Below are 15,469 nucleotides of genomic sequence, written 5' to 3'. Positions count from 1 at the left end.
TTGACTCTGTAATGTCAAGTATCTCTAAGTGGAACTGGATGTTCAACAAGAAAACAAAAATGTAGGGCAGATTTCATTTATCTGTCTTGTTCGGTTTCCATCCAAATGTTTTGCATGTCTAAAGCACATTTATGAAAATTCAACTACATAAAATGCAACATATTTTGCGTTTCCAGTTTCAAGCTGGACTTTGCGTATTTTAAGTTGTGTTTTTTAATCATCTAAAATGTACTGTGACTTATATTCCAAAGAGACTTATATAATGCTATTAATGTCAAGTACACAAAATAAGAGTATGCATATGGCACACATACATAAATAAGAGCTAAACAAATCAAAAAACAAATCAATAAAAACAAATCAGTTCTAGCATTGCTAATCTGACTTTGCAGCCTCATTATAACAGTAAAATGCAGTCAACGAAAACTGAAATGTGTAACTTTTTCTGTATAAAACTGACTGTTGTACAGTATGCCAAGGAAAACTCCAATTGTGCAGCAGAACGCAAATTTGCCCATTTAAGTGGTTATTCATTCTCAAATCAAATTTAAACATCATTCATCTCGAGTACAAATAAAATGTGATGTCACACCAGTAACATCAAATTTTATTTTTTTCATTAATTTATCTGACACACAGAACCAACAAGGTTTTATATTATTGGTTGTAAAATGTACCTCGCACCAGCATACAGATCTACATTGAGCTAATCATTCCTCATCAAATAAGCAAGTTTGTGATTGATCAAGTAATGTTTGAGCATCAACTGCAAAATGTGTTATTCTTTGAATTAAGCCATTATGAACTTTAAAAATAAGGTTATGTGTATTTATACTTTGGGGTGGGCGCACTAAATGATAAAAAGTTTGCCGACCCCTAATATAGTGAATGCCACAGTTACTGACTACAAATAAGTGGATTCAGACACTGCTGTACACCATACTGTGCACTGCATTACACGTTAAATGTCCCTTCTAAAAGTAATGTCTTTTTTATATTAAATCTTGTCTTTAAATAAACTTTAACAGAAATAAAAATGAAAGTAAATGTACTATAAATATGCATAAATAATCATTCAAAATAAGGAAATAATTAATTGTAAGAAATAAATTAAAGAAAGAAATGTGATGTAATGAAGACTCAAGCACCTACCTGGTGCTGTGTCACATGACTTGGACGACAGCTTATAGCCACACTCACTGCAGAATTTGGGTGCCTTTTCCAAAGACAAATGATTGCATTTAAGACACTTCATTCTGAGGTGATGTCTGCAAAGAGTAAAAGTATGAGGGCTATAAGTGGATTTGCCCACTTTTCAATAACAAAATGATCACAAACAAGAGGTCACATGATTTCTCAGAACTCCATATTGCTTTCAATTTCCATTTGCTTATAATTTAAAGTTCATCATCTAGAAACTCAATCAGCAACCATGACATGTTGGGGAGTAACTAGTTACATGAAACTGAGTAACTTAATTTAATAATAATAATAAAAAGAAAATTATATCTGGATATATATCTGAATCCTTTCTATAAAAGCTATGATATGCTGAATAATTAGTTTAATTGATTTCCTTCCAGTCAACTTTCCATGAATATGCTTTGGCACAGCATTCTGTGAACAGCCAGCTCTTTCAGCAATGACCCTCTGTGGCTTACCCTCATTGTAGAGGGTCTTGATGATCGTCTTCTGGACAACTGTCAAGTCAGCAGACTTTCCCATGACTGCTGTTGGGATTACTGATCTAAACCCAATATTTATAACCTGAGAATGGTAATTAAATAGAAATTCTAATAATTTGAGATACTGATTTTTTATTATTTTGATGAGCAGCAAGCTGTAATCATCAAAATCAAAACAAAAAAGTCTGGAAATATTTTAGTTTATGTCTAATAAATCTAGAATATATTTAAGTTTTACTTTTTTAATTAAATTACAGAATTTTTTTTTTTTTTTTCATGATATTCTAATTTATTGAGATGCACCTGTATATTTGCTACAATACATACATACTGTGCACTGCCATTCTTTAACTGGAAAAGCATTTTGCAAACACATATTTCCGGCTCTACATTCTGTTTGGATTCAAGCCACTGCGATATGTGCGCGCGCACACACACACACACACACACACACACACACACACACACACACACACACACACACACACACACACACACACACACACACACACACACACACACACACACACACACACACACACACACACACACACCTGTGACAGACCTGAATATCATCAATGTATCAATAATTTGAACTGAGATTTTTATTATATGTTGCTTGGTAAACATTAACAACCAACAGCTATGTCATTTTATAAAAGCAAGAAGCCACTCCAAGCCGCATGTTGCTTCACCTTCACAAATCTCTGGAAAAGCCCGCCTTTTATGACTTCCGTGGAAATTACACTCTTACACAACAGAAAAATAATCAAAACAACCAGTAAAAATACATAAATTAAAGCAGATATGAACTAATAGATAACACATAAATTCAACGTAAATTAATATATAAATTAATGAATAAAAGCACTTTGTGCATTTTGCAGGCAGGTCCTCTACACCAGCGGTTCCCAACCACGTTCCTAGAGGCCACCCAACACAGCATATTTTGTATCTCTCCTTTGTCTGACACACCCATTTCAGATCTTGTAGTCTCTACTAATAAGCTGATGATCTGAATCAGGTGTGTTTGATTACACACAGACATGGAAAACATGCAGTGTTGGGGGGGCCTCCAGGAATGTAGTTGGGAAACCCTGCTCTACATATTGACAAGTCCTCCGAGAGAGGCCGCTGTCGCTCAATTCACTCTAAATTAAAAGTATTGCGAGCAAGAAGAAACCGAGCATAAAATGAAACTATAATCATTTGTAGACATTACGAGTTTAATCATGAAGCATAGTTGGATATATGTGTAGAAATGTAATATTTACATATACCATTCCTTTTACGTTATATTATTTAACGTCAGTATGAGGTGTCTGGCGAACCTGCATTTCACAACCATCTTCTAATCTATTATAAACAACACAAAACTTACACGTCTCACATCTCTGTTGACAGCTTAACATCACGGTCTTTGCATAATAAGCCAGTATTAACATTATATCAGTAAAACAGCACAACACACAGCCCGTAATAAAAACGATAACGTAATACTTAAATTCACAAGCAAGCTCACCAGAATTCAGCTTAGGCAAGTTTATTTAAAAGAATAAATAGATTGTGCGAGTGTTATTTTAGCAGTAGAGACGATATGATGGATATTAATGGCTGATCCAGACAAACTCGCAGTCTGAGCGCTTCCTCATGTGACATGCTAACGCTAAACAAACACGGATTGTAAAGACAAGCGGACCTCAGGTTTGTGTCTTACCTACAGTGCAGGTGTGAGTTGTCACAGATGAGCACACGTCACGGCATGTCATCGTATATTTGACACTTGCAACCCAGCTCTGATCAGATCTGGTCGCGTCCATATGAAGTTCACACAGTGAAGCTACTGAGGAAAAGCTAGGCACTTAAACATCTCTGAACTTTCGTTTCGTGAAAAATGGGCGTGAGTTTCATGTGTATCCGCTTATCCGAAACTACAAGCCAATAAAACCCATGGAAATATGATCATTCAGAAATCATGAGATGAAGCCGATATCTTAATAAACTTGACTATTATATTTTATAAATGATTTTCCAGAAAGAACTGTACAGTATATGTACAAGGCCTTTAGAAAATAACCCCACACCCCCCTCAGTTTTTTTCCCATTTAAGTCAAGGTAATATTAAATGTATCATTTAATACATTTAAATGTAAACAGGATCTTTGCTGTTGCACTGTACAGATGATATATACTGTGAAATCTAAAAAGTTTTTACTGTGTTTTTTTTTTCTTGGGAGCTTTGGTGTGCGTAAATTTAAGAATTAAATGGACTCATTATATCATTTGGTTAGCTGGTGTCCTTTTGGAGTCTCCCAGTGTCCTTACTAGAAAGACACCTACATCTACATGCAGCTTTTTCAATGTGGGGCCAGTGTGATCTTCAGTCAGACTCTGTGTCGACTCTAGTCTGTAGTAGTAGATGTACTGTATGAAGTCAAGCTCATACAGGTAATCACATATGCAGTTTCATCACATTTACTATGAACATGTTCCATTAATGTTTGACAACTACAAATACTTTGAGCATATCCACTTATTTGCAGGTAAACAAATCAAAGATGTCAATTAAAATCTTAAAATATTTATTGCTTTAAAATATGGTTTTCAAAATTAAAATTAAGCAATTTTGTTTACAACAGACACCATTACAGATAAAAATGTGCTAAAAGAGTTAAAGTAGTGAGACAGTTTGAAGGTTGTGCTTCACAATAGTGCTGATGGTGAACTGAAAGGCGTCATGTACGCTGGAGGGGTCTGTGGCGTTGGTGAAGTGAGGGTACACCATCTTGCCTGAGGCGGCGGCACATGCCACAAACAGATGTGTCACATATTGAGCAGCACAACTCACATCACGGTCAGGACCTGCATCCCAAAACAAAGAAACACATCAATCAGTTTCTGAATAGTTTCAAATTTTACTGAATATCATACATACATAAAGTTTTACTGAAGTTGCAACATAGACAATGATGGTATTCTGTGTTTTGTGTGTTTTTATACTAGTAGTACATAAAGTATGCAGTACACACTGAGCTAAATAAGGAACCATTTTACCTATTGCAAAGCCCTGTCTTAAAAACATCTAATACCAGACTAGAGAATAGTGTTTGGATTTGTTATAAATAGTTGTACTGAAATAATACAAAAATAAGGTTAAATGTTGTTTTCTAGGGCTCTTATAAGAGTGACATAAGCTATCCAGAGAGGATGCATTGCCGTTTTTAACTGTCAACATGGAAGGGTAACAAAACAACAAAAGACTAAGGAAAAACCAAATGTTATTATTAAATATATATATATATATATATATATATATATATATATATATATATATATATATATATATATATATATATATATATATATATATATATATATATATATATATATATATATATATATTTTAATATATATATATATTTTAATATATATATATATATATATATATATATATATTTTAATATATATATATATATATTTTAATATATATATATATATTTTAATATATATATATATATTTTATATATATATATATATATATATATATATATATATATATATATATATATATATATAACACGCATACATATATATATATATAATACATACATATAATACACACACATATATATACAGTACAGTCCAAAAGTTTGGAACTAAGATTTTTAATGTTTTTAAAAGAAGTTTCGTCTGCTCACCAAGGCTACATTTATTTAATTAAAAATACAGTAAAAAAACAGTAATATTTTGAATTATTATTACAATTTAAAATAACTGTGTAATATTTAAATATATTTGACGAAGTAATTTATTCCTGTGATGCAAAGCTGAATTTTCAGCATCATTACTCCAGTCTTCAGTGTCACATGATCCTTCAGAAATCATTCTAATATGCTGATTTGCTGCTCAATAAACATTTATGATTATTTTCAATGTTGAAAACAGTTGTGTACATTTTTTTTTTTTTCAGGATTCCTTGATGAATAGAAAGTTCAAAAGAACAGCATTTATCTGAAATACAAAGCTTCTGTAGCATTATACACTACCGTTCAAAAGTTTGGGGTCAGTAAGAATTTAAATCAATCAAAAGTGGCAGTAAGGACATTTATAATGTTACAAAAGATTAGATTAGACTTTTGAACTTTCTATTCATCAAATAATCCTGAAAAAAATATTGTACACAACTATTTTGTGTACAATAAGGAACGCCAATCTGTACTGGAGTGTCTCTTTGTGGACAAACACCCGAAATGCACAGAATGCCGCTTCAGACAGTGTGCCAGCATCGCATTGAGTTCTCTTTCATGGTTCAATGGACAAACACAAAATTATGTCGAAATGCCCGTCATAAAAAGAGTCTTAAATGAGTTAAGTGTTGAATGTAAAGAGAAGTGAGAAAATAGGATGCGTGTCAGATCTGCATCATATGCATTAGCTCTTAAAGTGATAGCAGCTTAATAATTACTCAAACAAAAGACAAAGAGAAAAACACTCACTGGTCTCGACAATCACTTTTGTAGCTTTAACAAGAATTAATCTGTATTCAATTTATAATTAAGTGAAGACTGTGCCGTGTTTTTTAACTGCTGATACAGAAATGATTCGATTTCTGTATATTTATTTACCTGTCAGACAGAGGCCTACCTGAAAATCTTAAAGCACTTTTTTCAAGGTTACATGGGTCAAAAACAATGAAAACAATTCCTTTTAACTGCATTCTAACAGTACAGGTAAAAATCTGAACCGGCCCCATGGGGCCAGTAGAAAAACCTTTCACGTTAAGCACTGATATATTAAAAGGCACAGTTCCATGTGACATTTATTATAATGGGTTTATGTGAAGATTGTTTTAAGTTCACTTAAATTAAAGTTATATACTTTAAAGCCTATTAAATGTTAAAAATAATAGCTTTCAGTTATAATTACATTATATGAATGGCTATAATTAATGGGTAAAATTGAGCAGGAAAGAAACAATTAACAGAGACATCAGCATTAGTACTGGTATCAGTGATAATGGCCTTCATTCATAGTGCTAGTAAAAAGATGCCATTCAACAAATATTTAAAATATACCGTCTTTATGTTGTTTCTACATTATTTTGGAGATTCAATGTGAAAGTATTACAAAATAAAAATATATTAAAACTTTAATGTTAGGTGCGAATAATTACAGAAAAATAAAGTTACCAGATTGTGTGGTGTACCTTTGAAGTCTGGCTGATAAAGTCGCAGATGTCTCCCAGAATACAGTATTTTCTCACCAAACAAATCAATTTTGTTCATAAATAAAACCTGAAAAAGAATTCAAAAGTTCTAGAAAATGAAAAACATCTGAAGCCATTCATATCCTTATCACTGCTTTGTCTCAATGAAGAAGAAAGTTTCCATTATTTATGAAAAATACTATATGATCAACGATTCTTAATACTTTAAGTGCATGAACAAATGGATATAGATTGTATAACAGAAGTGGTACAGATGGTTGTAAAGAGGTCAATGCTTGTGTATCATCTGAAGAGAACTCTGACACATTCTCCATGGCAAATCTCATCGAGTTCAATTAAATGAGCTGCTTCAAGACCTTTTTGAGAATACTATCAAAACACTGCTCTGTTACAGTGGTTCAAAATATCAATGTCTGACTCGTTTGAGAATGGGTCTGTTTATCTGACCGATGGCAAAAATGTTTGGGAAAACCTGTTTGAAACAATTATTCCATACAGTATATACAAACTTAACACTGACTGGACAAACACAGAAATGGCCGTGATCACACAGAAACCGAATACGGTTGTCAATCCAGTATTTGAGTTCTTAATACGGTTATGTTCACACACAGTTTAGTTATGTACAGGAGTGACATCCGCATTCTATAACTGAACTCAAATGCCCTAAATCACATTCACCCTGAAGTTTTGCCTGAACCAGGGTTAAAAAAAAAGAAGACTTTTTCACAGTATAGAGTGAAATCCCTAATGTCAGATATGCACAGGTTTTATACTGTAGGGCCTGAAGTGCAGCTCACCAGTGAAGCTCCTTTGAAAAAAGCACTGTTACATGTGGAGCTGAAGCACTCCAGGCTTTCACGGAGACGGTTCTGTTGTAAAAAAGTGATAAAGTTACAGAGATAATTATTAAAGCACAGAAAAAAAGTTGACTTGTAAACAAACATTCATGCAAACGGAGGTTTATGAAAAGTGAAACTGAAAATAAAGGCCTTAAACCATGTACAGTCCGTAGAGCAACTAGAGTCAAATACACCAAGGGCCAGATGCACCAGCTGTGCGCAAGTTATTTTTGCGTTGCACCATTAAAACTTAGTAGAAACATAAATATTTATGGAAGGCCTGTTGCATGAAGTTGGTTTCAGTGGTAACACTTTACAATACGGTTCATTTGTTAAACATTAGTTAATGGATTAACTAACATGAACTAACAATGAGCAATACATTTGTTACTGTATTTACTAATCTTCGTTAGTGTTAGTTAATGAGAATACAGTTGTTCATTCTTTGTTCATGTTAGTTCACAGTGCATTAATGTTAACAAGTTTTTAATAATGTATTAGTAAATGTTGAAATTAACATTAACAAAGATTAATAAATGCTGTATAAGTGCAGTTCATTATTAGTTCATGTTAACTAATGTAGTTAACTAATGTTAACTAATGAACCGTATTGTAAAGTGTTACCGTTTCAGTTGCTACTCGGGTACATCTGAGCAAACTCTGGCTGTGTCTGAAATTGCATACTCTCGAGTGGGTACTTAAGTAATTACTTCACAACGGCTAAAAAAAGTATGTTTTATATAATATTAATGTAATCCAGACGTACTACATCCACCATGCTGTCATTATCATGTGATCTACCAGCGTCAGTTGCATTACTTTACCTCCATTCACAAATCCTCTTTAGTGGCCTCATGATAGTAAAGTGCCCATTGAACACACACTTCAGAATCTCGTGGGTTATCCTGGTACTTTTTGCCTACTCTTTTATGAGTACTGTGATTTCAGACATACTTTTTTTTTTGTCACATACCGTTTTTCGCCCACTATGTGATTTCTGATGCAGCCTCTGGTTTTTGGGGCTCATGAAGGTGGTAACATGGTAACTTGCACTACACAGCTAACCTGCTCTGCAGCAGGTTTTAAGGTAGCACTTTATTTTACAGTCCTGTTCCCCATATATATATATACACAATGTACTTCTTACAGTAATTGCAATAACTAGGTACTAACCCTGAACCTACCCCTAAACCTAACCGTTGCCCCTGTAGTTCTCATATTACCCAGTATTTTCCTAGGTAAGTACACTGCAAGTACACATACTGTAAAATAAAGTGCAACTGGTTTTATTTTTTTATACTTTGGATTGCTTGATACTTTGGATTGCTCCTGTCTGCCTCGCTGCTGGTGTTTGCGTCTCAGTATAGCCTTGTATTCTCTTACTTTTATTGAATCTCATACTTGCTTGTATTACTATTATTGCCTACCACATTAATCTGACGTTGCTAGCTTGTAATCTTTGAATCTAAATCGCTGTTACAGCGCGTTTGCATCTCGCTTGTTAACTTATCAGTCTTGCGCGCTCCTTTTTAAACGCGTTCATCAAACAGCTGGTGTTTGCGTCTCCGTATAGCTTAGTTTTCTCTTACTTTTATTGATTTTTGATTATATTATTATTGCCTACCACATTAATCTGACGTCACTAGCTTGTAATCTTTGAATCTAAATCGCTAAATTAACTTGTTATCAGTCTTGCGCGCTCCTTTTTTAACGCGTTCATCAAACAGCTGTGGTAACTCGGATCGGATCAGTCTACAAACACGGTGAGTCATGTCATCCTCTCCCTCAGTCATCTTTTGCACAGTCTGTAACATGTTTAGTGTAGCTCTCTCTGTCAGCGACGAGGGATTTACATGTCATAAATGTAGGGAAATAGTCAGGCTGACAGAGAGAATCTCAGAATTAGAGACACGCATCCAAACTTTAATCGAGGATAGTAAGAACGTAGGGGCCTCAGATACTGTTTTGGATGCGACTAGCTTAGTGAACTCTGTACATTGTTCGGTTCCGGCTGTAGAACCCGCGCAGCAGGGCACTTGGGTAACGGTGAGGTGGCCTAGCCGTGGAAAACACCACTCTTCCGTTCCAGTAAGAACATCAAACAGGTTCTCCCCACTCAGTGACGCACCCACTGAGAATTCTGTTGAAAGTGCCCTAGTCATTGGCGATTCTATTACACGGAACGTGAAAATAGTGACACCAGCCACCATAGTCACATGTTTGCCGAGAGCCAGAGCACCTGACATCAAAGCAAATTTAAAAGTGCTGGCTAATGCTACTCGTAAATACTCTAAAATTATTATTCACGTCGGCACAAATGATGTTCGACTTCGCCAGTCGGAGATCACTAAAATTAACATTAAAGAGGTGTGTGAACACGCAAGTACAATGTCAGGAGAAGTAATTTGTTCTGGCCCTCTTCCTGTTCGTCGGAGTGATGAGATAGTTAGCAGATTATCGTCACTCAATGGCTGGCTGTCTAAGTGGTGTCCACAGAATAATATAGGTTTCATAGACAATTGGAAAAGCTTTTGGGGCAGACCTGACCTGTTGAAAAGAGATGGTATTCATCCGTCCCGGGATGGTGCTGCTCTTCTCTCTAGTTATATGGCACATAGTCTTAGAACTAAAACATGACAAACTGGGGCCCAGGACAGGAAGCAGACAGACTGGCTAAACCGACCGTCTGCTAGCTGCCTCACGTTACAGAAGTCAGATAATTCCCAACACATAGAAACTCTCGCACCTAGATATTATCACATAGAGACTGTGTCTGTACCCCGAATTAATAAAAACAAAAAACTTCCAAACCCATTTAATAGTAAAAATTTAACTGATGTTCAACAAATAAAAAAATAGAGATAATAATGATAAACAAATGATAAAGCTTGGGTTGTTAAATATTAGATCACTTTCTTCAAAAGCACTTATTGTAAACGATATTATCACAGACAATAATCTAGATGTGCTGTGTTTGACAGAAACCTGGCTAAAACCGGACGATTACATTACTTTAAATGAGTCTAGTCCTCAAGGTTATGATTATCGACACAATCCTCGACAGAAAGGCAAAGGGGGAGGTGTTGCTGTAATTTATAGTAATATATTCAGAATCATTCAAAAGAATTTAAAATATAATTCCTTTGAAGTGATGGTGCTTTATGTAACATTATGTAAGTTGACATTTGTGCTGGCTACTGTATACAGGCCACCAGGGCACCATACTGACTTTATCAAAGAATTTGCTGATTTTCTATCAGAGTTAGTACTGGCTGCGGATAAAGTCCTTGTTGTTGGTGATTTTAATATCCATGTAGATAATAATAAAGACGCATTTGGATTGGCATTTGCAGACATTTTAAACTCTATTGGAGTTAGACAACACGTGTCAGGACCCACTCATTGTCGTAATCATACCCTAGATCTAATACTGTCGCATGGAATTGATATTGATGCTGTTGAAATTCTACAGCAGAGCGATGATATATCAGATCATTATTTAGTCTCGTGTATACTACAGTTAGCCAAGGCTACAAAACCACCGCCCAGCCATAAATATGGTAGAACCATCACTTCTACCACTAAAGATTGCTTTATAAATAATCTCCCTGAGCAGTTTCATCGCCTTACTATACCTGACAACTTAGAAGAACTCGATGCTGCAACAGAAACTATTGGCTCTCTTTTCCAGCACATTAGTGCAGTCGCTCCTTTACGTCTAAAGAAGATTAAGGAAACTAATCCAACGCCGTGGTATGATGAGCACACTCAGGCTCTAAAACGAGCTGTGAGAAAAGCCAAACGTAGTTGGAAGAAAACAAAACCAGAAGTTTTTCGCCTTTCGTGGAAAGAAAAATGATTGAGTACAGAACGGCTATAAGAAATGCTAGATCTACTTATTTTTCAAATCTCTTAATAGAAAACAAACATAATCCTAGGTATTTATTTGACACAGTGGCTAAATTAACTAGAAACAGAGATTCAACTGCTGACGTTTCCAAAGAGCACAGCAGTAATGACTTTATGAACTTCTTTACTTGCAAGATTGACAATATTAGAGAGAAAATTAAAAACATGCAACCGTCTACAGTTTCGCTTCAGACAGTGCACTGTAGTGTCCCTGAGGTAAAACTAAAATCATTCGCCGCTATAGGCGAGGAAGAATTATCTAAACTTATCAAATCATCAAAATCAACAACATGTATGTTAGACCCAATGCCGACTAAACTACTGAAAGAAATGCTTCCAGAGGTCGTAGGTCCACTTCTTGATATAATTAATTCATCTTTAACACTAGGACACGTGCCAAAAACTTTTAAGCAGCCTATTATTAAACCTCTTATTAAAAAACCTCAACTAGATCCGAGAGATTTAGTAAATTACAGGCCAATCTCGAATCTACCTTTTCTGTCAAAGATACTAGAAAAGGCAGTTTCAACACAACTGTGCTCCTTTTTAGAAAGAAATGGAATCTGTGAGGATTTCCAGTCATGATTTAGACCATACTATAGTACTGAGACTGCTCTCGTTAGAGTTACAAACGATCTACTCTTATCCGATCGTGGCTGTATTTCTCTATTAGTGTTATTAGATCTCAGTGCTGCTTTTGACACTATCGATCACAACATTCTTCTAAAAAGACTTGAAAACTATATTGGCATTAGTGGAATTGCTTTGGCATGGTTCAAATCTTACTTATTTGACCGTTATCAGTCTGTAGTAGTTAATGAAGAGATGTCGTATCGATCAAGTTCAATATGGAGTACCACAAGGCTCAGTACTAGGACCGTTGCTTTTCACTCTGTACATGCTGCCCTTAGGAGAGATAATTAGGAAGCATGGTGTTAGTTTTCACTGCTACGCTGACGATACTCAGCTCTATATTTCCTCGCGCCCTGACGAAACCTACAAATTCACAAAACTAACAGAATGCATAGCTGAAATTAAAAACTGGATGACAAGAAATTTCTTATTATTAAATTCAGAAAAAACTGATCCTAATCTTTGGACCAAAAACTTCCTCACGAAAAAACCTTGAATACTCTCTAACACTTGACGGGTGCTCCATTAAATCTTCGTCCTCAGTTAGGAACCTGGGTGTACTCTTTGATACCAATCTTTCATTTGAAAGTCATGTTTCTAGTATCTGTAAAACCGCCTTCTTCCATCTAAAAAAAACATATCTAAATTACGACACATGCTCTCAATGACAAATGCGGAACAGTTGGTTCATGCATTCATGACCTCAATACTAGATTACTGTAAAACGGTTGTTCTGCTCGGCTTTTAAACAGACTACAGTTGGTCCAAAATGCGGCAGCTAGAGTTCTTACTAGAACCAGAAATTATGACCATATGAGCCCAGTTCTGTCAACATTACATTGGCTCCCTATTAAACATCGTATAGATTTTAAAATCTTGCTACTTACTTATAAAGCTCTAAATGGTTTAGCTCCCCAGTACCTAAGTGAGCTCTTAATGCATTATAGTCCTTCACGTCTATTGCGATCTCAGAATTCAGGCCAGTTGATAATACCCAGAATATCAAAATCAACTGAAGGCGGCAGATCCTTTTCCTATTTAGCACCTAAACTCTGGAACAATCTTCCTAGCATTGTTCGGGAAGCAGACACACTCTGTCAGTTCAAATCTAGACTAAAAACACATCTCTTTGCTCTTGCATACACATAACACATTATCAATACATTAACATTTTTCAAATTTGTTGAAGGATTGTTACGCTGCAATAATTAGGTCGGCTGGAACCGAGAACATTTCCTATAACACTAGATATACCTGTACATCAGAATAAGAATGGCATCTATGCTAATATCAGTCTCTCTGCTTATCCTGAGGTTTGCCGGGTGCTGGATCCAGGCCGTATCCAGATCAGATGGAGAACCTGTGTCTGGACCTGACTACAACGTAGCCCAGGAGACAATGGGCCTACAGATCCAGTTCTGGCTGCATCTATAATTCAGATTTTTAATCCCCGTATCTGCTTACATATATTTATATATAATCTATTTTTAATCTCAATAATAAAAATGTATAATTCAGATTTTGATCTCCATATCCATTTACATATATTATTATATATCTTCCAAGGGTTTTTTTTCCCTCCTAGGACTTTTTTCCCAGTGTTAGCACGCTGGGTTTTTCTCCTAGGAGTTTTTTTCCACCCCTGGGAGTCATCCAACATTGGCTTAATGTAGCACCATCTTGTATATGTTACACATTACCACGCTTGCTTGTACAGCTTACTTTTAAGCACTTCTCTTTTTTTTCTGTGCTTCTAATATGTAAAGCTGCTTTGAAACAATTACCAATTGTAAAAAGCGCTATATAAATAAATTTGACTTGACTTGATTCTGGTTTAGAGGATTGCACACCAAAATTGGACCAATCAGCTATGAGTAAAGTGACATGTATCTAATGGAGCTAATCCACTCCCCTGTATCTCTTGCTGCAAATTAAAGCAGTTCAGAGTGAAAGAATTATAGAGACTGTTGCTGCTGATTATTTAATTGCATGAATTCTAATTATTTATAATATATTCATATAATTATATGAATTGACAAAAAAAAACTTAAGTTTAAAAACTTTATATTAAAAGGTTGTATGTATTTATATTAAGCATTCATGTATGATTCTGAGCTGCTTGTAAACCTATGTAAATTATTTAAATGCAGTTTGAATTGCATGAATCAGTTCATGTTTTACCATACCAATTTAAATGACATTTTAGCAGATCTTTGAACCTGATCTAAATGGTAAACCTCTATCTATTGGTCTGTGAGCATATCAAATAAAAATCAATGTATAATTGTCAGTTTTTTGTATCAATATTTATTACTATTCATTTCAAATAGTTTCTGAATGTTTTTTCAAGAACAAATGGTGCAACCAAATTAAGTGCAGAATTTGTTACAAACTAGCTAGTAGTTACTAAGCCTCTACAGTGGACTTTAAGTTCCAATTTAAGTAAGAACTTACGAATGACTGGTGCAACCCGACCCTGAACACCAGACAGAGCCTAGCTTTTTAACCCTACTTTATCTGTTAGCAACCATGGCCATTTCAGTTAGGGTCTATAGATACTCATTCTATTCAATTTGTCAGATCTTAACTAAATCCTGTGGAGCCATGTTACGCAAACTTTTCTGACAAGAGGATCTTCTAAGTGAAATCATCTGGGGTTTTGAAAAGACTAGAGTTAAACTGTTTCTGTAACACACAGCCCCAGGACTCTGAAGATCAATCATGACACTCACCGTGGAATGATTTTCATCAAGGTTTTGATCGTACCCACTAAGAGCCACCATAAACAGCACTGCCTGGACATTGTCAAAATAACTGTACCACTTCTTTCTTTCTGAACGCTGGCCACCAACATCGTACAGCCTATAGACAAAAGATTATTTATATAGAAATTATTCATATAATAGTCTATTTCACCCCAATAACATGCAATAAGAGCAGGAAAGGCATTATGGTAAAATAACTTACAGTTTTTTTCGATTGCTAAACGACAGTGGGCACAACTGGAGTCACATGTGCAAAACTCTAACTACAGTCTGCAACAGCAGCAGTTCATGTGGACCAAACTCTAGTTTGTTTTTCATTGCTTGAACACAGTTTTCAAAACTCTACACACTTATCCCATGACTTTAACCACAACCTGCACAACACTGTGGATTTACAGCACTTTGTTC

The 15,469-nt window shown here is 35.1% G+C and overlaps 3 protein-coding genes across 4 annotated transcripts in view; 1 reads left to right on the top strand and 2 right to left on the bottom strand.

The window, feature by feature from the left end:
* The window catches only part of rnf213a (ring finger protein 213a), a 65,537-nt gene extending 61,976 nt beyond the window's left edge, over nucleotides 1–3,561 (bottom strand). Inside the window, exons 1-2 of one of the 2 annotated variants that reach the window (XM_067382858.1) lie at nucleotides 3,403–3,561; nucleotides 1,153–1,268 (exon numbers count right to left, since the gene is read on the bottom strand). In XM_067382858.1, coding sequence (XP_067238959.1) covers nucleotides 1,153–1,255 — 103 coding nt within the window. In that variant the 5' untranslated portion in view covers nucleotides 1,256–1,268; nucleotides 3,403–3,561. The remainder of the gene's footprint in view (nucleotides 1–1,152; nucleotides 1,269–3,402) is intronic. The other variant, XM_067382859.1, reaches the window with a different exon arrangement.
* Nucleotides 3,562–4,356: 795 nt separating this feature from the next.
* LOC137004928 (guanine nucleotide-binding protein G(o) subunit alpha-like) overlaps nucleotides 4,357–15,469 on the bottom strand; it is a 43,339-nt gene continuing 32,226 nt past the window's right edge. The window contains exons 6-9 of the mRNA XM_067365648.1: nucleotides 15,029–15,158; nucleotides 7,713–7,784; nucleotides 6,892–6,979; nucleotides 4,357–4,547 (exon numbers count right to left, since the gene is read on the bottom strand). Coding sequence (XP_067221749.1) covers nucleotides 4,357–4,547; nucleotides 6,892–6,979; nucleotides 7,713–7,784; nucleotides 15,029–15,158 — 481 coding nt within the window. The remainder of the gene's footprint in view (nucleotides 4,548–6,891; nucleotides 6,980–7,712; nucleotides 7,785–15,028; nucleotides 15,159–15,469) is intronic.
* LOC137014019 (uncharacterized) lies at nucleotides 9,525–10,373 on the top strand (the record flags this gene model as incomplete). The annotated part of the gene is made up of 1 exon (XM_067378111.1): nucleotides 9,525–10,373. A coding segment is annotated over exon 1 (849 nt), but the record flags the coding sequence as incomplete, so codon positions are not given.

Source organism: Chanodichthys erythropterus, chromosome 3 (assembly GCF_024489055.1).
Source record: "Chanodichthys erythropterus isolate Z2021 chromosome 3, ASM2448905v1, whole genome shotgun sequence".
NCBI classification, from domain to species: Eukaryota; Metazoa; Chordata; class Actinopteri; order Cypriniformes; family Xenocyprididae; genus Chanodichthys; species Chanodichthys erythropterus.
The sequence above is the reverse complement of the archived record's forward strand: the minus strand, read 5'-3'. Positions and strand labels throughout refer to the sequence as shown.